The sequence below is a fragment of the Anser anser genome, assembly GCF_964211835.1.
Source record: "Anser anser genome assembly, chromosome: 5".
Classification (NCBI taxonomy): domain Eukaryota; kingdom Metazoa; phylum Chordata; class Aves; order Anseriformes; family Anatidae; genus Anser; species Anser anser.
The window spans coordinates 62126540-62147994 of record NC_139725.1 but is presented as its reverse complement, the minus strand read 5'-3'; the positions used below and the strand labels follow the sequence as shown (position 1 = coordinate 62147994).

General features: G+C 49.3%; 1 protein-coding gene across 15 annotated transcripts in view; it reads right to left on the bottom strand.

Moving 5' to 3' along the window:
* SLC35F4 (solute carrier family 35 member F4) overlaps nt 1-21455 on the bottom strand; it is a 108561-nt gene that overhangs the window by 37883 nt on the left and 49223 nt on the right. Inside the window, exon 2 of one of the 15 annotated variants that reach the window (XM_083836748.1) lies at nt 21235-21332. The exons of 9 other annotated variants lie outside the window; for them this stretch is intronic. In XM_083836748.1, coding sequence (XP_083692874.1) covers nt 21235-21332 — 98 coding nt within the window. Of the gene's footprint in view, nt 1-8842; nt 9471-12183; nt 12303-21234; nt 21333-21455 lie in introns of those variants that run through there. 5 more of the 15 variants (XM_083836754.1, XM_083836749.1, XM_083836759.1 and 2 more) reach the window with 5 other exon arrangements.

Genomic DNA, 21455 nt, shown 5'->3' with positions numbered 1-21455 from the left:
AATGGCTGTAAAGGCAGCAAGGTGACTTGCTCACTCCTGGTCATCCGGATTTTACACACCAAGTTAGGGCAGATTCTTCCAATGGGAAATATTGTTGACGCGTACTGAAGACATGAAAAGACTTTCTTTGACTCTAATTGGTTTTAGAACAGGGTTCAGATCCAACACTGTAGTCCTTGTTTGTTTTAAACGCCGCTAGTTACAAGATCTGTATGCAATCCACTTTGCATAACGCCCCACAGCCACCAGGTCAGTCTGTTCCCGATCACTAGACTATATGACTCTCGTAAACACGACTTTATTGGCTCTCCCAGGCTGAGCATGTGTTTTAAGATGACAAGCTAAAGGGCTGTTATCAAGTTCATTTTATCTCATTGGAATATAAATTAGATGCAAGGCGCAGAAGAAACAAACAGTCAAACTGAGATCAAAACAGATGTATCCTACAAAAGGCATTTTTATGTAAAAGAGGAGTCAAGGCTTTAGTCTGAACATTTACCAGAAGCAAGCAGCAAATGTTACTTGATTCAAACAGTAATCTCAATCCAAAACAACTTCTAAGGCTTGCAGAAAAAAAAAAGAATTGTTATTTTTTCTGCTGTCAAGTGATGCCACGTGGATTTTAAAGAATCAGATCCTGAATTCCTTGATTTTTCTTAACTCAGACAAAATCCTCACTGGTTTACATACTGTTGGATACCAGCATATCAACACTGCTCTGACAAGCATCCCACAAACATCTAGGGCATGGTCCTTCAGCCCCACCAGTCCGTGTTCACACATCACATGCGGACAAGACAGTGCAAAACTATTTTTCCCTCTGTACTTTCACACATCCACTGGCTACTTGGCCAAACGCCCGACTCTTCCAGCACAGGGATACGGCGATTAATCAATCCCCAAGTGTAAATCCTGCCAGCGTTCCCAACCCATGCTCAGGCAGTGAACACCAGACTCACACGTACTCAGGAGATGCAGTGCAGCCCCAGCTCAGAGCGATATTGAAGCGCTCGGAGGGTCCTACTCACTTGTTTAAAGCAATTCTGTTCTCAAGAGCCTTCCTGATGAGCGGAAGAAAAACCACCATTGTCAGCAGCAGTGAGCTCCTGCTTGTCTTCCCCGAATCTTCTGGCCAAAGAGCCAGAGCCAGGGGAGCACTTCAAAAACGGGATTTCAGCCTGGGAGCTGCTGCTCTGGGCCATCACTTGGTTTGTGGTAGGAAGCCTGCCTTAACCTCGACTTTTCTAATAATCAGACATGTTATATTTGAGAACATTTGTACTGAAGGTGCACTGAAGTCTCACGTATTATGTTCACTGAGACAGAACTTTATGCAGCTTTTTTGATATTCGGCAAACACCTAAAAGCAGAGTACTCATTTCCTGCTAAAATCTCACCTAATAACTACAAGCAATACTACTACATTTGAAAAGATTTTAATTCCCTTGGGGGCTGGGTGTTTATGTACTGATCCCCAGAGGCTCATGTTAACATGGGTTGCTATTTTCAGTAAATCAGCCCAGGAATTCGCTCCTTAATACCCACTGTTTTTCTAGCAGAAAAATGCAACGTGATCTATTTCTAGGCTTCCCAAGCAGGCAGTTTACAGAAATAAGATTAGCACTACCAGCTAAACATTAACTCAAGGATGATGATAGGAAGATTTGGTGGTGCTCAGCTATCAGACAGGACAGGAGAGCTCCCTGCTGCCACAAGCAAGTGCTTTTTCAGTACATTGTGTCCCACCGGACCTCAAGAATGCTGCAGGCAAGCAGCTGCAGCTCGACTCTCTGCTGCTGGCTCTCACACCACTGTCACCAGGAGTTAAAAATGCTCAGGTCACGGACAGACCATTGTGCCCTGGCTGCCACAGGCCACCTGGAAAGCACCTAACAGTTTTGATGGTGCTACCAAGTGGGTACAACGTCACACATCATGCAACACTGTGCCGCTTACAAGCAAACCCCGAGGATGCGAGAGCTCCCACCTGAGGTACACAGCTGACTCGACAGCTCCAACATCTTCTGTTGCAGTGCTTTTGGAAAGCTTTTTATTTGCTACAGGATTTTACAGACCTGATAACTAGTGTTTTCAAGCTTTCCCTGGGAGGAACAGAGACTGAAAGTTTCAGTTTAAATAAACTTCCAATTTTCCTTAACAATGTGACTTTTAGAACATAAAACCCCTCCCTGTAACGATCACAAGATACACGCTGAAGTCTCCAGAGCTGGCAAAGCAGCTTCCTAATTTTTTTTTTTGTTCTGTTGTGACGTGACAAGATCATACAGTTAGAAATAATAAGCTTCTAATGCAATTAAAGGAATAAAGAAGAAATGTCAATTTTTGCATGGACAAACCTTCCTTCAGTTTCAAAAAGGGCCACTCAGTGCTTCATGGGAACAGCAAATACATCAAGTTAGATGCACCTTCAATATTGTGGCATTACAGGAAACAAGACCTGAATTTCAGGTTGACAAAAGTATTAAAAGATACCTACAATATTAGGAACTCTTTCACGTTCGTATTTGCAGAAGAACAAGGAGGTGCTCAATGAAAAAGAAAAAAGGCTTCCGGAGGAACCTCACTTCAGCTGCACTGGGCGCACTTGCTACTGGCCTCAGAGCCTGAGTCAGGTTGAATCGATCCTGCTGTCCTAATCCTGAATCAATAAAACAACGTTTGTTTAGCGCTGCATCATAAATTTCAGCTTACGGGCTATACTGACAGGCAGGCACAGCAAAGAGCAGGAATCTCATGAGCAACACACACAGATTTCATTTGTAGCATGCACAGACCTCATTTGAAAAAGAAAACCAAGCAGATCTCAGCGGCCTCCCTACAGCGCAGCCTACCTGTAAAGGTGGACGGATCTGCTCAGCAGCACTGGTAAAATTGCAAGCCTAGGAGCTCACGCTGTGAGCTTCTGACACACAATCTGGGTAGCCTTCAGCTCCTCGGAGCCTGGGCGTTCCTCATCAAAAGTCAGCTGAATTTCAAACCCTTTTCAAATTCAAGAGATTAGGAGAAAGTCTCCTGCTTCAGCCTGGCCTCTCTGACATTGCCGGCAGGAAAACAGCACAAGCAGACACCCAGCTCACAGTCTGTGGCAATAAAAAGACTAGGTCTGGTATCAAAATAGCCAACACGGAGCTTCCGAATAAAGTTGGAAGCCCAACATTTACATTTTTGTTGTTGCTGGTGGGTGTTGGTTGCTCTCCCCCCTACCTCCAGGGAAAACAGCTTAGATGTAAGTGCATGTCAGATCAATATTTGCCTTCCCTGGGTTTTGTTAACAAAACTGCCCCAAATGAAATAAGCTGCCTACATTTTCTAATTCAGCAATTATGAAGTGCCTCTCCTGAAGTGCCTGCCACAGGAGAGCATTTGAGTTGAGCCAACTTCCATTTTGTGTTTGTCATCGTGTCTGTAGTGCACGTCAGTGACACAGTAAATCACCTTGCACACTTGCAATCCTCTGTGTAGCCAGCAGTTTAGGAGATGGCTTCAGGTCGGGCAACTTCAAGAAGACAGAGGGAGCCAGCAAAGCACGGATGGATGGCGTGGATGAAGTGGAGCTGACTCTGCCTCAGAGCATAAGGACAGGATAGATCCACTTCCTATCATGAAATGTTTGTGAGAAACAGTTTTTTACCTCCCAGTGAAGATTACGTTTCTAGAAGGTGTTAAACATGGATTCAGAAATGGAGGTCCTTCAATGTGACTGCATTTGGGTACTTATGGCCTCGGGGAAATGCAGGCCTTGCATTTAATTTACCTCGTCCCATTCATTCACTCGATTCATATTCATCAAACAACACCGCGCTAACAATAAAAAAGGCGCTAACAGTAAAAACTAGCTATTATTAGCTGAGCTAATAAAAACTAGGCAGTAGGAAACTGGCTGCTAGCTCAGAACGGGTGTCAGGAGTAGGATGCTCTGCACAATTCCCAAATAAGCATTGCCTTACTGCATGCAAATCATTACAAGTGATGTTCTCCAACCTGTGCACCACAGGCAACTTGGGACTACTTCTAAGGACAGACATGAAATGTTAGAAAGAAAAGACTAGTTACTATTAAAAGACACTTACTATTTGGGCTTCTCTGGCTTCTTTGGAAGGTACTTGGATCTCTAAAAATCAAAAAGCTTGACAGCCCCTAGCATCAGGCATGGGATTTTAGGAGATTCCCCAGGCAGATGTGAAGCCTTGCGAAAGATTCCTACAGCAGAGTGTGAGGGATTCACACGGAAGGGACCCAAACAAGACACCCTACCCCAGCTTGGCTTCAGGAGCTGATGCTGAACACCGTACTGCAGCTTTTGAAGGAGAACAAAGCAAGTCCTGATTCAACGGGTGATAAATTCAAATGCAAGGTTCTGCTTTAGGCCCCACGGTAAGATTAATTTCCAGTAGCTTTGATGGTTAGTCATAAAATCTACTACCTCCTGGTTTCTGCTATTTTATTTAAAAGCATTTTTATTTCCCATTTTAATTGCTGATCTGCTGCCAGCGTGGCTTTGCCTCTGCAAAATTCCTGCTACATTTATTTACGGAGGATGAAATAACAGGCCAAAATCTCAGCTGCAATACATCAATCTTGCTCTACTGCAGCTAGTCCTCGGAGTTAGCAATTAGGTAATTGTGGTTGTAAAGACTCAACACAAAAAGTCTTCCAGCACCCGCAGAGCCCCTCTGAAATCAGTGGTCTCTGCTGGGTGCTGAATGCTGCCCATACCCTTCACTGGAGGTACCACAGGGGATGCTCACATATCCCTGGTCCAGCAGAAGAGGGATCCCACGTGAGTTTAATTCCCCTTCTTTTTTCCCCCCAGAATTTGGGTCCACTGAAAAAACACAAACAAATCAGATGGCTCAAATTCCATTAGTACAAGTCTGAGCAATAACCACTGGTGAAACTCAAGGTAAGTCTTTTGAGCAGTAGCAACTTTTTGATCTTTGCAGCAGACATTCTCTACAAATTCTTTGAAAAAAAGTAAAATCATTTTGCGATAGAAATTTAAAAATTTGGTACTATCATCTCCAACCTTTTGTGAGTGCTTCTTGTCTAATCTTCATATAATCCTGCCTAATACCTTTCAGTGTAAATCTCTATTACGTGCAACATCTTATTAGCAAGACAATGAAAATAACACAAGAAAAGTCTACTGAGCAGCGTAAGGGGATTAAGGAAGGATTAAACAGTAGTGACACAATGAAAACGTCGAAGCTGCGTATTCACCGTAAGTACTCGGGCTTTTAATACTCTCGCTGGGTCACTAACTCTTTGGGTTGTCCCGAGGGACCGTGCTCTGCATGAGGAGCGGTGGCAGCACCCAGCCAACATCTCACGACTGGGGCCAGTTTTCCAATGTCAGAAGAGGGACAAGGGCTCTGTTCTTCACATACGTGGACAGATGTGTGCACACGTACAAGAACATTTACGAGAATTATCCTCAGGCCCTCACCCCACTTACAGCATTCTCTGGCAGTTCAAAACAAAGTGTTTTCAAGAGGAGTTGCTCCAATCAAGGCTACTTCTGCCGTCACCCAGCTCCAAAGAGCTGTACCCCTGCCTCCACGGGCTCCCCAAACATGGCTTCAAGGGGACTGAGATCCAGGGGATCGCCTGGGGGACGTCCACCCTCCACAGACTTCATCTGTTCTCTACTGGAAGGACCAGTGCACTCTCTCCTTTAAAAATTGGCCCTTAATCAGAAATAAATTCTTACTCAATACTTAAAATCAAGCCTATTTACTGCAACAGAGCACAGTATTGATCTGGCACTGGTTTAACTTGTCAGAGGTAAATCACAGCCCGCAGAAGGATTCTATTAAGTTACCGGAGGGCCATTCTCCTCGTTAGGCAACACACTGTGCCATCAGCACTCCGTCCCCAAAACTGGCGAGCTGGCACCTGAGCTTTCACTTACGTCCTCTGCTGGCCAGAGTCCGGGGCTCGAGTGGATCAGCAGAGATCTGCACGGCCCATGGGACACTCACCCACCCAGAGGTTTCTTCCTAGCTCCTCAATATTTAGGTTACTTGGTCTAAAAACCCAAGGAGGGTTTGTCCCACTCTTCCAAAAACTTTCAGCACTTGGAGTCCATGTCAACGAAAAGAAGGGGAGCTCTTTTAGACACTATTTTTTCTAATGACTCTCTTGCAGACAGCTCTCTTGCAGTTCAGCTTCCCAGCAAGGCGGTGGCTTTGCTGGCACTCACAGGTGCTGCAGGCTCTCCTTCCAGGCACATCCCACCAGCAACCCTCAGCTTTGCCTCCAGCAAAGACAGTGGCTCAGATCCCTGCGAGCTGGCACTGCACAACAGGGCTGGCCCAGCACGCCTGTGACCAAACTGATAACACCGGGGATTAGAAATGCAAAAAAAAATCCAGAAAAGTCCAAAACCAGGTGGCAGAACATCGGTGAGGAAACGCAAACTTGTAGTGTAACCACCCTCCTCGGCAGGAGATTAAAAAGGGCACCGAATTGGGGTACACCACGGAGTGTTTTGTGGTGATCTTCCCTCTGTGTCCTAGGGCTGAATGGATGCACACAGTGGCAGGGAAAGAACAAAAAGCCACTGCTGTGTTTCCTCTGGCGTGGTGGGTTCTTGGGCAAGAAGCCCCCCAGGAGGCAGAGCAGTCACAACGCTGCTGGCTTTCCAACAGGTGCCTTTTTGCAGTGGGCTGCTGGGATCAGGCAAAAAAGGGTCCTTTTGAGCACTGCTCCACGGTAACGGGAGTGCAACATCATGGTGCAGAGGCGCTGGCAAGTGCACAGACTCCTCTGCCTCTTACAGCCACGTCTTGGCAGCAAAAATCTTTGCATTAGTTTTTCCTGCTCTCAAAATGCCTGCAGGCTTCACGCTGCAGGAGCTTAGTAAAAGCGCACCTCACTGGGAGAGCTCGCTCTGCCTAGGAGCCTTTTTTCCTCTCTCAATCAGAACTTCAAGGGTCTGAAAAGGCAAAAAAAAAAAAAATATAGAAGACTCCCATGTGTCATGCCCACAAAAGCCTCTCCAGTTTGCTGGCTTGCACTCCTGCAGCTTACCCAGCACTTGAGATCTGCAGGTACTGCCCACGCCAAGTGCCCTCGTGATGGGCGTCACGTTGTCCAAGACATCTCCTCCTGCCCCGAGGAACCCCACTTCAGAAGAGCTTCTCCAGCTACAGCCTCCCGAGGTTCGTAACGGATGGCAAACTCGGCATTAACCTAAGTAATTACTTCAAAAGGACGTTCCTCTTTCATCTCTCCCTTCTCTTTTCCGTATATTCCCCTGCCCCATGCTCTTTCCATCGCGGGACTCTGAGTGTTTGATGAGACTGCCTCCCGAATGCCAAAAGCAACAAGAGACGTGTAAGAGAACAGAGGCACAGGACAGCCCATCGGATACGGGGATTTTCTACCGGTCAGCACGTTGGTCGTTAAAGCAGCGCTCTAGCTAATGAAGTTAGCAGTCTAGGGACAGTCAGGATGAGCCGTGGCCCCCCAGGGGTCTGTTTTCCACACCAAGCCCAACCAGGCTGCGGGGGTCTGACCCACATGCTGGGCACAGTCTGACAAGGTGCTGGTTTGGGCAGAAAAGCTAGTTCATAGCATTTCATAGAGTCCTAGAATCATTAGTTTGGAAAAGCCCTCCAGGATCATCTGCTCCAACCACCCCCCTACCACCAATGTCACCACTAAACCATGTCCCTAAGCACCAGGCCCAACCTCTCCTTGAACACCCCCAGGGACGGTGACCCCACCACCTCCCTGGGCAACCCGTCCCAACACCTGACCGCTCTTGCTGAGCAGAAATGTCTCCTCATTTCCAACCTGAACCTCCCCTGGCACAACCTGAGGCCGTTCCCTCTGGTCCTGTCACCAGTTACCTGTGAGAAGAGGCCGACCCCCAGCTCCCCACACCTCCCTTTCAGGTAGCTGCAGAGAGCAATGAGGTCTGCCCTGAGCCTCCTCTTCCCCAGCCCAAACTCCCCCAGCTCCCTCAGCCGCCCCTCACAGGACTTGTGCTCTAGGGCCTTCACCAGATTCGTAGCCTTTCTCTGGACATGCCCCAGGGCCTCGATGTCCTCCTGGTACTGAGGGGCCCAAAGCTGAACACACTTCAGCCCTGCTCTCAGGAGCCAGGCCCTCTGCTAGCTCACTGCATGCTTCGCACCCGCAGGGTGTGCGCAACGGCGGGGAACGCGGCACTGATCGGAGAGCGGCTCTCCAAGATAAAGCTCTGGGAAGTCAAGTAAGTCAAGTCCAGCTTTGACCTCCTCCTCCTGTAATCCCTGCTCATTTAAGATAGCTATTTAAACACTCTTACCGAAGAGGGAAAAGCTGCCTTGGGAGAGCACATGGAAAATGCAGGCTGAAGCAGCTGCTCTTTCCCCAGCACAGCTCTGGAGAGCAGAGCAGGATGCCAAAAACCCGTCCTGACGTGCAAGCACGCAGGATGCTTTAGAGAGAGAAGTCAGAGACCGTTGAGCTAACAAAGAAAAATTCTCTTGGATGCCCTGCACGCAAACACCTTTCTGCTGGATACTCTATCTCTGTTTTGGTTTAGTAGAGCAGAGCCCCTAGTTAAATAGCTGTAGAAATGAGAAATCTGGCATCCACATCCTCTGCAGCTTTTCTCATCATTAACCTGTGCCCTCCTAACCAGAGGCTCAATTTAATTACAAAAGCTGTGCTACACTCAGATGCCAAAGACGCAGTCAGAAGCCCCAAACCATTTTCCTGGTGGCAGGTGAAGCGGCTCTCTCTCCCTTTGTGGTGTCAACAAGCATCTATCAAACCAGCCCCTCTTCCAATGTTCCTTCCCTTTGTGCTCCAGCTGCAGCTCTCCTACCTGCTCGCAGGCAATCAACTCTGCGGAGTTGTTTCCTAAAGCACGAAGCAAATTGGAAGCTGCCTGCACTCCGGTGAGATGTGGCCATTCCTCCCTGTTTTCCAGGGGGACTCTCACAGCTCGTCCAGGAGCAAGGAGACGTGGCACGGTGACTGCTCAGAGCCTGAGGACCCGGCACCAGCACCTCTCGCAGCTGCCCCCTGCAGCCTCCAGCAGAAGGAACGCACCTCACCTGATGATGCTCTCATGAATGAGCTCCTGTGGCACCTGGAAAGTAGCCTCAGCCTTCGTTTCCTTCAGGGTCATCCCTAAAGAGCTTACAGATCTCCAGAAACTATTCCAGATTAATTGCTTCTCTGGCCGTTTTCCAATACGTGCCCACATCGGCAGGCTCAGGCAGGCTGCAGAGCTGCAAAGCTGTACGTCCTCTGGTTCTCAGCAATGTCACTAACCCCCCATACGGGTCACAACAGGCTGCAAGAGACCTGCAGGGGCCCCAGCAGCACCTCAGCCTGCCCCAGCCTTACCAGACATCAGCTGCACTGACCCGGGGCTGCCCCAGCAGCTGGAGAGCACGGCACGGGCACGAGCGTGGGCAACAGCAGCTCTTCGGATGGCACCAGCCAACGCATCCACCCTGGGAAAGAAAGTTGTCAGAGCTGCTATCTTCCTAGCAGTAACAGCTGTATTTCGGTTCTTTTACAGCAGGGCACTGGCTCCTCGATGCAGGAAGCAATCCATATGATAACCTACACTTCAAAAGTATTTTGCTTTGCATTAGTGGAAAACGGGACAGAGACGGTGATCTCAAATAGCGAAACCACTGGGTAATACCAGTGTGTTACACACGCTTCAAAACACAAACTGCATCATTCAGCGAGCAGCACCTAAGCAGGGTGCGTTTTCATCAGCACAACCGAGCTGTCCCTGTTCTGATTTTCATCAGTTCTGGGAGCACTGAAGTCAAAGATCAGGAAATCTTTCTGTGGGCATTTCTTCTTGTGCTCAGTGCCACAGACTCAGCTGGGCAATCTAATCCGATTTGAACACCAACCCAAGAGCTGCCGTGACACCCTCAGCCCACATCTGTATTTTCCCGCATGCCTGAAGTCCGGATTTTATTTTCTTTAGGAAATTCTCACTCCTTCTCCTGACCAAATCCCGATTATACTCCCACGGACAGCAACACTTCCAATGACTTTAACAGGACAGAGCTGGTGCCACGTGATGATGGTTACAGAAGAAAGTTCTGCGGTTAACCTCCAGCCGTAACTCACCACGACTCGCCCCCAGCACGGTCGCAGCGCACACAAAGCCTTTCAGCAGCATTCACGTCGGGGGAACACTTCCAGCTTTTGGCAAAGGCCTAGAACCACGTTTCATGCAAGCCAAAGTAAAGGATGTGAATTCAAGGGCTTGTGATGTTTCACCACAGGGATGGAAGGGAGTCTGTGGTCGCTCACTGAGAATCTCCTATCCCTTATATACGGAAGCGACCTTCCCAAAATCCCTATTTCACTCTGCTACCAGGCAAGTGACCAACCCAGAGCATGCTCCTGACCTTTCCATGTCTCAGTCTCTCCCCTTACAACACAGTGGTGGAGGCCAGGCTCTTCCATCCATCCTCAAGTCCCAAATACAAAAGTGACCTGATTTCCAGGAGTCCTGAGCACCACAAATCCCCATTGAAATCAAGGATAGCAACAAGATTCAGCACCTCTGAAAACGGGGACATGCACACTCCGAGGTGGCTAGGCACAGATTTAGAAGCGAGTTTGAAAATCTGGCCTGCTAATTTTACTTTCCAACAAACTGCTTCTTATTTATAGCTCAGACTGTATCAAGTATAGCACGTAGTATCCGCCCAGGAACTGGGGTGAAAGGCAAGAACGAGGACAAAAAATGCAAGAGGAATTTAAAAGGTTTCAAAAGGGAGAGGGGGAGGGAAAGCGGTGATTTTCTCCAAGCAAATTTACCCTGGATATTTGGGAAGAGGGACAGCGTAACACAAGGGCAGGGTAACGGACCAGCAGCAATGGGCTGCTGACAGTGCTTGGAGCCACCCACCACCTGGTAACTCACAAAATCTTATCCAAAAGGTGATTTTAAGCTGGGAATGCAGGAACTGGAGACCTGCAGTCCTCTTTTGCCCGTCTATAACCTGGTATCAAAGAGCCTATGAAGTCCAGAATAACTTAGTTGTTTCTTTTTTTAAATTTTATTTTACAGAAGTCTGGCCTTAAGGGAAGAAGAAATAAATAAAGGTGAGCAGACGCCTTCATAATGCCCACCAAAGTCTCACACGTTGAGCAGTCAGCTTGCAGGAGGACGTTGAGATGGGTCTTGCTTCTTGGGAAGCGTACCCATTGCTGTGCTACGATGCAGGTACGCACCCTGCTTGTCCTCCCCGACATGATTTTGAAGCAAAACACTGTGCTGTGTGTAAAGCACCCTGCTGTGAGACGAGCAGGCATGGCCCTGCCCATGATCAAAGCGCGGGCTGGCCCTAGGGAAGAGCCCGCAGAGTGCCACGCAGCGTACTAGCCCTGGAGTCGCACAGCAGCAGATCTGAAGCCTCTAGGAAGCTCTGCTGGTGAAACTGCTCCTTACAGACCTGGGAAAGGCTTTGGAGGAATCCCTGCACAGGTCTCACACATCCTGCATTCCCCATAAGTCTCATTTCTAGATCCAGGCCCCAGGGAACATCTTACACAGCCCACGTGAGATGAACTTTAGACCCTGCGCCCAAAACTAGCATTTTGCCCTCAGGCCATCCTTTCCCTCGCAAGACGAAGCTGGAAGAAATACTTCATACAAACCAAATTTAAAAAGCATCGACCATTTATCATGTGGAATTACAATCAGGTGTAATTTAAAATAAACAGGTATCTACGAGCAACAAAGCTTAACATTTGGCTTACAACTGTAATTCTCGGCAGCTCACTCACAGCCCCACAGCCATATCAAATTCAGGAACAACCAACTCTCTCTTTTTGTATCTTCTTTGACATTTAGTTTTTCTAAATGTTCTGGTTTTTCTAAATTTCCTGGTTTTTCTTTTTCTTTTTTCTTTTTTTAAATTTTCTTTGACATTTTTATTTTCTTTGGAATTTAGTAGCCGAGTAACCCAGGACCTATAAGCATAACGGACGCCTGATCTGTCTTTTCAGAGGCTGCTGTGCTCCAAGATTTATTCCCCTACCCATTCACATCTGCATCTATGCCTGGGTGAACCCTGGTGTATCTCAGGAGAGCCCACAGCTCCCTCTTGTGTCACCACGGCATTGCAGGTAGTTGCACCCATCAACGCCCCAGCCACCCTCTGCGCCTGGACACCTCACCTCCGAGCACAAGCTCATCCCACGAGCGCCGTAAATTCGCTTGAAACCCGCAGCGCCTCTGGCTCGAGCTGCAGCCTCCTATTTTTCATGCCTCCTGCTTGCACACGGCGCTTTCCAGGCTGCAAGGTCACAGAACAAAATCTCAGGGCGGCGTCCAGGGGAGCCGGGTGAGCAGATGAAGTCAGCTTCCCACAGCGGGCTCTGGGGCAGACCCCGTACCTGGACGTATTTGCAGGAAGATGAGAGAAGCCTGCAGTGGCACGCCGCTGAAATTCTGCACCTGATGAAGCAGCTGGGTTTGAGGTTTCAAAGTACATTTTAAGTCAATCAGAGAATAGTGGGTTTTACATTTTAGGAGCCTAAATTATTCATTGCTCCAAAGAATGGAGCTTTTTTCTTTTTTATGAGTTAGGAACAAAGTCAGGAAGGAAGAAATCAAATAGAGAAAGATGCCCCAAAACACATTTATCTGAAGGGAAGCAGGTTAAGCATCCTACATCTTGCAGAGGAGAGCTGTCACATTGCCTGACTACAGCTACAGCAAGACAGTGTGTTTTCACTGGCATTCTCCCATGGATGCTTTTCGCATATTGTCCCTCTCTAACATTCCTCTTCAGATTCAGGGGAAGCGAAGGACCAGCTGAATCAGAGCCAAGATGCATTTGTATCCATTTTTGCCCATTTCCTCCTGGTTTCTATCACCAATTAAGCGTTACCGTTATGTATTAAATGGAATTAGCTTGTTGTTGAAAGGCAGCGACAGAAGGAGCAGAGATTTATACGCTGGGCTGTTCTCCGCTCAGCAGCTTGGCTCTGACGGATGTTAGCAGGTATTCGTCACCATCGAACGAACCTACCCGAACCACGCGGCCACGCAGGTAACGAACCCTGCCGTAGGAACTCCTTTTCAAGCTGACCCCGTCACAGCCACGAGGATCCGGAGGGATCACGGTGCCAAATACCTGTGAAAGACTCGGTAGCTGGTGAGCCTCCAGGGGGTTTCTGCCTCTGGTCTCTGCACCCCAAGGACTTTCAGGCAGTCCGTGGGCACGCACACAGGGCACATCCCTTCCAAGCAGGGATGGGGAACACCTGGGAGCAGATTTGGGTCCATGCAAACATCACCCTCATATACACCTCCTGCCTTCGCCCCGACAAGTCTCCCCCTTGTACAGAGATGAGCGTGGCTCCAGGTGACAAAGTGACCTCACTACGAGGCTGGACTTTCCCCTGATGCTACGCCACATCATTTTGCTCCATCCTCTAGAAGCTCTTCGCAAACAAGAATTATTCTTGCCAACTCTCTATTCCCATAAGCTGTTTGTTACACTTTTGGAGCACTCAGAAATTTCATCTTATTTCCAGGGATTTATCACCTTCCAAAACTGCTCCCTCTCAAGCCAATATTTCGCACCCTGGCGTTCAGCCTGGAGGTGAATTTCTTTAGAGAGTTTAAGGATAACCTGTTCGGTATTCTCCTTGTGATAATCAGCATACACAGCAGTATGATCTTCTGATGACATATTTAATGCAAAACTGCGCTCTTTGTTTTGCTTTAAAGGATGTCTGTCACAGAAGACCGAACGCCCGGATGGGATTTTCGGTGAAAGCAGAACTGAGACCTTCAGCCGTGCAACACCAACAGTCGGGGACGTGCGGCTGCAGCACCACCTCTGGCTCTCTCCCTTAGATTAATTTCATCCCTATGCAGTAACACACCAGAAGCAAACTGACGCATGCTCAGAAAAATGCTACAGAGTGGGAAGAGATGGCTTCTCCTCCAGCAAAGCCGCATATGACTTCTGGTTTTTATACCAGATTTTACCTCTATTTTCCTGGGAACTACCTGCGTACACACACAGGGGTTTGGGGTCTTTAAAACGTACAATCACGCAGGAGGTAAGTGTAGCCAGGGGGACGCAGCTACAGGTAGCTCTGGGAATCTTAACCGAATTCCCCGACTTCTAAGTCAGTTTAAGATCTGTAATTGCTGCAAAGGAGGCTGTGGGGTTTCTTTCCCTCAATCATTTTAATAGAAGATTCTAACTTCCCCAGAATCTCAGGAGGTCGGGTAATTATTTACCTTCCCTCTTCCCTTTAGGAAATTTCAAAGGGTGATTTTTACTCTCTTTGCGTAGGACTTAGAGTCTGAGCAAGAGAAGTGCTGTAAATTGATAGCTAGTGTTAATTATTCATACGCCGTCTTAAAATCCTCTCGAGCACTCAGCAGAAACTGAAAATTAAATTATAAGTTTGGTTACTTTCAGATTTAGGACTTCTTACTGGACATTTACCCACCAAGAATACCCCACGGCAACTGCCCAGCACTGAAGCTGTGCACAGACACGGCGTGACCCAGAGCCAACTCCGGCTTTGCACAAGGGTAGAGCACAAACCCTGCAACTCACCTAGGGCAGAGCCAGCTCTGCCCAGGCTTCCTTGAAGGCTGGGAGTCTTTGGGAGATAATTAGCGTGATGGTTTTGAGCAAATCTATACGGCAGATCAATTTGGACAGCTGAGTTTGGACGTTTGGGCCAAACTCCCAAGTGCACAAGTCTCACTAAGGTGACAGTGATGCTATTAGTTTCACAGATGCCACACTTCACGCTTCAGAGACAAACTCAGCTCTTACAGACTTTATGTTTTACCTTGCCTCTGCTTTCTGCCTCTCCTTCTAGCTCTCTAGGACAGCTCATGGTGGTGACCACGGCTGAGAGGGGAGCACGAGACGGCTCAGCAGCTGTGCCACGCTCGCAGTTCCTCTCCCCTGTGATTCAGCCCTGCTGCAGTCCAAGCCAGAGCCAGACCAAGCCTCTAAGCGGCAACTGCAATGCACACTGCAAGCAGCTCTTCTAAAGACACTGCCTGCATCAGCTGTACACATCCCCCACAAAGTGAGTGAGAAGCTGCAAGTGCTTTAAAAAAAAAAAAAAAGTCAATGGGGGAGGTAATTCTTCAAAGCTACAGCCCCAGGGAAGAACCACAAGAAACAGGGCTAGCAGGACACCTCCAGAGGTCACCTCATCCATTTCTCTATCACAGCGGAGGATCCAGGATGATGCGTGCCTGGCTTGCTAGTTAAAACCTCCCCTAATGACTCCACAATCTCCTCCAGAGATTCACTGCCCTTAACAGAGAGCGCAGCCCTGCCTGAAGCAGTCGAAGCCCGTTAGTTCTTGTCCTGTTCGAGGGGCCACCAAAACTAACGCGGGCTGGGAGAGCCTGCGAGCTTTTCCAGCTTTGCTGTCTGCCCTGAAGTCTCTCCGTGCTCTGCGCTGCGGAGCTGGCACCGGCTCAGGGCCATGGTAATTTGGTTAATTCTCCCAGGCATGGCCAAGGGCACGTTACAGCTCTTCCCCTGGCAGCAGCGAGCGGCCGACTGCGAGCACGTTGCCTTTGGGCTTGAAAAAGATGCATGCAACGGTCACACCGTGGGTTTTGGGGGCAAAATCCCGGAGGGAAACTACTGCTTTACACAAGCAAATATGGTATTTAGACTTCTGTAGCACAGCCCATCCTAAAAGGGATTTCCCTGTAAATTAATTGATGGGAGAGGGACACAGGCCAAGCAAAACTTACCCAGCTCAAAGGTGGGTCTCCCCGCACAGAAGCCAGCCCTACAGGCAGCGGGGAGCCTGTGCTGGTTATAGATAGGAAGCATCGTTAGTGCTTGAAGGAAGAAGGGTTGCTACGCCTCCCGTCAGTTCTCTTTGCCACCTAGTTGCAGGCTGCTTGCACAAGGCCTGGGGGTGGCACCACCCCACCCCAGGGACCCTCTCCTCACTGGCCGCAAGGGGAGACGTTGTCCCTCTACGCTACCCCTTCTCGGTCAGTGCTGGAAGGGAATCCAGGGAATCCCATCCCTGCTCTGCTTTGTGCACCTGATTAAAAGCAGAAAGATCCCTCTTCGTTTACGGATGACATCCAGAGACGCCACGTTCATAGTTCTCACAAAGCAGGTAGCTCATCCTAACACTCTCTGCCGTCCCCCTCCCCAGCCCCATGATAATATACACAAATAAATCCCAAGAGGCAACCCGTGGGCAGTCAGGGGCTCGAGCTGCTCCTTAGCTTTGTGAGCACAGACGCCCTGATGGCCACAGGACCCAAATTAGGGGTCTCTGGTAAGCAGCCTACGTGAGACCTCGAGTCGGTGTGCGCGAATCGGGACGATTCAGCAGGCAGATGGGCATACGTTACTTATCTGCTGTGACTCCCAGGAACTGCCTTGAGATCCACCAGCAGAGAGAGTCAGAAAAACAGTCGCGTTATCACAGGCACTAGTGAAGTTCCTCGGCAAGTAACTGGACGTTGGTGGGTTTATGGAGATCAAGGCAGCAATGAAGTTATAAAGCGTCACAGACCCGACCTTTGAAAATACAGCTAATGAATCTTTGACCCATCAACCAAGTAATGTGGAGACTGGACAACTCTTTACCACTGCTCTGAACAACCTTAACAAAAGGCAGCACGAACAGCTTCTTGCTGGCTTTGCTGGCATTTTGGCAACCAAAGTCTGTATTGTTTTCCTTCCAGTTTTCCAGAGAACGAAGCACTGGTGCTTACAGCCCGTCTAAAGGCCACCTCCCCTGGCAGTGCTGGCCTTCTTGGCCCCAGGGGCCTGGTTCAGAAGCCTTTCCGTGTCTGGGTTCATTGGCTTCACGCACCTCTAGGTAAAAAGTGCATCAGGGATGCGTGAAATGGTGCCAGGATAGAAAAGTGCAATGCTTTACATGGTTTTGGAACAGGTGTCCCAAATAACGGCTACCAGTGAATAGAGGATGAGCCTCCAGGCTCGATTAGTTTTAGTCATTTAAGTTTTGTTCCTATGCCAAAAAAAGCGCGCGCGCACACACAAAAAGCCTCTGCCACACTGAAGTTGATGAAATTTCTAAATCTCCAGCATTCACCTTGTTGTGCTTAGGACTTTGACCCCACATATCCTTTCCTGCCAGCCAGCGTATCGCAGCAAGCAACACGCTCCCAGTCAAAACCCAACTTGGCTTTTGATTCTGCTTTTCAGTAAACTTTGGGAGTAGGGGGAAGGGCAAAAGAGCTTCGCTACAACCCACCCAGCAGTCAGAAGGACAGACAGGCTGTCCTGGGGCACTCAAAATCCACATCACGAGGGCTCTGTGCCTGCTTTGAAGCAGCCTCCCAGGGTGATGTGGGCGGCAGAGCCCCGTACCGCGACCCGGGCTACGAGCAGCAGTGCCATCAGGGCTGGAACTCGCTGTCTCTTTTCTCATCTTCCTAGAAAACACAAAGGGTGAAATGCTTTAGGGCAAGACACGTCAAAGCCAAGCCTTCTTCTATGGAAAAGATCCACGAAGCTTCTTTTACCACTGCTTGTATTACAGGATGCAACCACGATGGTGCCTGGCACTGCAGGTGTACCAGGAGCAGCTGGTTCCCAGCCTGGGGAGGCTGGGATACAAGAGAAGTATTAAAGGAGCTCTAACTATCTTCGTATCACAGAGGAGGGAGGCGACACGGTCAGAAATTAAGCTTTTTGCATCCCCAGTGATAACCACTCACTTGCGAACCCCCTAAGGCCCGGAGGCGAACCACCCCGGCCCTCCGCACTGCCACCCCGTGTGCTTCAGGGCAGGGAAGAGAGATGCGCTGACTGTCTGCTATTCAGTATCGAGAGGGAGTACACACTCCCTAGAAGACTCCAGAAACTCTGATTACAACATCCTTTTCCAAAAAAACCAACCAAATATAAATACCTTGTATTAGACACAATAAAATCCTCTAAGCTGGAGGCATCACTGAGATAATGTGACCACCCTCCTTAGGAACACATCAGCAGGTAATTTTCCAAGCAAGAACTTTTTTTTACAAATGTTTCAAGATATATTTCCCAAGGCAGGGTTTGTTCAAACCAGCTGATTTGGGGTCTGTGCACTTAGAAAGCTGAAACGGGCCTGGCTTTCAGAAGACAACGGGACCTCCACTCTGAAAAAAGAAGTGGTCCTTAAAGCGTAACACCCCAAAACCACCAGGCTGTTTGAAAACTTTTGTCCACATCCTCTGCTACCTGCAGAGCCCTACAGAGCACATTCCAGCCCTGTGAGCACAGGGAAACTGGACCCATTGGTGCCCCAACCCAGGTGCCCCCTGCACGCAGCTGTGGGGGCTGCTGAGCTGGGGTGACAGCTTCAAGGGAGATCCTTTAGGTTCAACGACGTCCAGCCAGAACCTCCATCAGCGGGTACAGGGATGAGATGCCTCCCCCACGCCTGCCCTCGCTCCCCAGCCACGGCACCAGCAGTGCCCAGAGCCAGGAGAACAGCAGCACAGACCTGCGAGCTGTCCCCGATTTCGTCTCAGGCCCCAGCCTGCACGATGCCCGCAGCCAGGACTGGATGCATTTTTAATCAACTTACCCAACGCCCACCTCAAGCCCTCGTGGCTCAGTGCTTCAGTGAGAAAAACCACAGCAGCTGGGGGGAGGGAGTACGTTCAGTCCCTCCTGCTTATTCATTTCGGTGCTTAGCTCAGTATCAGCTAGTACCCTGTGAGTCGATCCCACAGTGTGAGCAGCACACGGTATATACGGTGTTCTGACTCCTTGTGCCAAGGAGCAGGGACTGCAGACGCTAACCAGAAGGGAGGGCTTCACTTTCTGCTATTGCAAGCTGACAAGAACAACGAGGAGCACACGAGGAACTGAGGTTTCGATGCTTCGAGGTAGCACCAGCTGCTGCGGGGCCTATGCCTAACCAGATGCATGACCGTATGTCCCATTCACCTGCAGAGCATCCGGACTCTTCCTCAGAACTGAGCAATGAGTTTGCCTCTGAGTATTGGGTGACGGGTTACAGGACTTGCTGTGGGAGCTCGGAGAGGAGATTTTTAAGCAGAGATCCGGGAAACAAGCAGGAAGGACGTGGCTGCTTGGAGAACGCCTCCCTCGTGCAGTGGGCAGCAGAGGTGGCAGTGTGAGGGTGCTTTGCGAGGCTGATTTAACAGCGCAATGAAGAGCAGCCCTGCAGAGCAAAGACAGCCAGGAGATCGCAGGCAGGACACGGGTAGGTCAGCAGAGCCCTTACAAAGGCAGGCACGTGATTTGTGTCCAAAGCAGGGGAAAAGAGAGGAGGTAAAAAGGACCCATATTGTGGCTGCACCGCTCCAGGACATTTCGCCTTACAGCAGCGTTTGGAAGGCCACAGAGGAGGCCAAGGGGAATGGGCACGCACAGGGATTCGTCAAGACTGTCCCCGGGACTTAGCTCACGTACTTTCCATTTGAGCCAGAGAAGACAAGAGTGGCACAGCAGCAGCTGCTGCAACTGGATTTTCTTATTCACACAGATTTCTCCAGCTATCTTTCCACTTGCAGAGCTGTAACAGTGATAGATTTCAGCTCCAGACATTTAATTTGTGACCAAGGTTAGCCATGTTCTGTACCGTTGGTTTTTCTTCCCAAGTGCTGCTTGCCTTGGCAGAACAGGACATTTCTGTACCTTCATGTGCTTCCCAGCTTCCCGCAGCTTATTTGTTCCTGAGGGACAAAACACCGATGTATCTGGCATCTCGTGACTGCTTTCCACACATTTTTCTCTGACTAATCTGAAGTTGAATCCAGCTGAAGACAAAATCACAGGTCTGACCTGGCGTGCCTTGCTGTCCACCCCCCAGTTAGAGCTCGTTGTGGTCTCTGACTGCGACTCTGAAGCGATAAATAGCGACAAGTCCTCACCTGCACTGCAGAGTCCCCACGCAGAGTCTGACCCCGGCTCCGGCTGCGCTGTGCATCTCCGCCGTCACAGAACAGCCACGGAGTGGCAGACAAGGTATCCTGAGAGCACATCACAACAACCCCAGGCAGCTGACAGCCTCACAGCAACGTGAGTTCCCACGGGGAGACAAGTGTTGAGGGCGGCATCCCGCAAACCCCCACCTAGCTGAGATGCACCAGCTGCGTCCTCCAGAGAGCAAAAGGCAAGGTGATCTCCAGGGAGGGCTCACAAGCAGCGATCAGCAATCCTCTGAAGGCTCACTGCTCCCCACGGTACTGGGGGATGATTTCTGGCTGCCCTTGCTGCTGTCACCCTGGCCAGCAGTCCCCTCTGTCCCACCGCCCGCCTCCATCCTGCTGCTCCTGCTCCACACAGGTCCACTGCCAGCTGCACGCTGCCACCCTGTTTGTGTTGCTAAAGCCACACGTGTGGCCCAAAAGCCACAGGTTGGCCGTGCTAACCGCAGGATTCAGCCTTACATAAAGCCCAGAGCAGAACTGGGGCTCTTTTCCCTATCACACCGAAGGGGAATTACACATACAAGCCCATAACCCAAATAGCCTGGCTTTTCACCTGGAGTCAGCGCAAAGAGCTGGCTTCAAATAAAAGCCACATTATCTTCTGGGAAATATCTGTGCCATAATATGCATGAGCCAGAAATAGACACTTCAGGAGAAGAGAAACTGCCTCTGGAAGCAGCCAGCTGCCTTCAGTCCCCTGCTCCATCCCTCCTGTAGCTCTCTGTTTGCCCACTAGGACTTCCCTGCTCAGCTGTCCCACAACGATAAAAAGATGCTAGAATGTGCTTCTGACCAAACACACCACTTCATGACTTTATATTCTTTAAATCACTCGACTCTAAATATTAGGAGAGCTGCACGACGTGTTACCTAGCTCACGTTTCAGCACTTGTCTCTCAATGGGAATTTAATAGACGCCTGAACTTCCCATTTCAAGTCACATAAACAGAATGAGAGGATACAGGCTGCTCGTTTTGACAAAGCAACCAGAAAAACGCTAGCAAAGAGCCAGACTGCAAACGTCAAAACAAGCGATTGGCTTTGAAATATGGGGAGAAGATCCTTCTAATGATCCTAGCAGCTTACATGCTTATGTAATGCAAAAAAACAAGGCACCAAAGGCACCCTCCAACTGTCCTTCACTTAGTGGGATGATGGCAGATGTGCTATGCCTACAAAATGTCTCCTCCTCATCCCAGTCAGGTGAGAAAGCAGCCTGCTTACAAAAGGTATCATGGTCTGTAGCGGTAGGGAGCTTGTGAGGATTTTGTTTAAGTATCTACCTCTGTTACAGATGCCCTCGTGACCTTGTCTTAACACATTCACCTCTCTGCAACTTCCTCGTCTGCTCGAGCTGGATGCTCTCGGGAAGGACCTGTACCTAAAATTCAAGCGTATGAACAGTGTTTCAGCACAACACACTTCACAGTTCAGAAACAACCTCTCAGACGCTACTACAATAGAAAGAAAAGCAAATATTTGCTGTAATCCTTCAGTACCATGG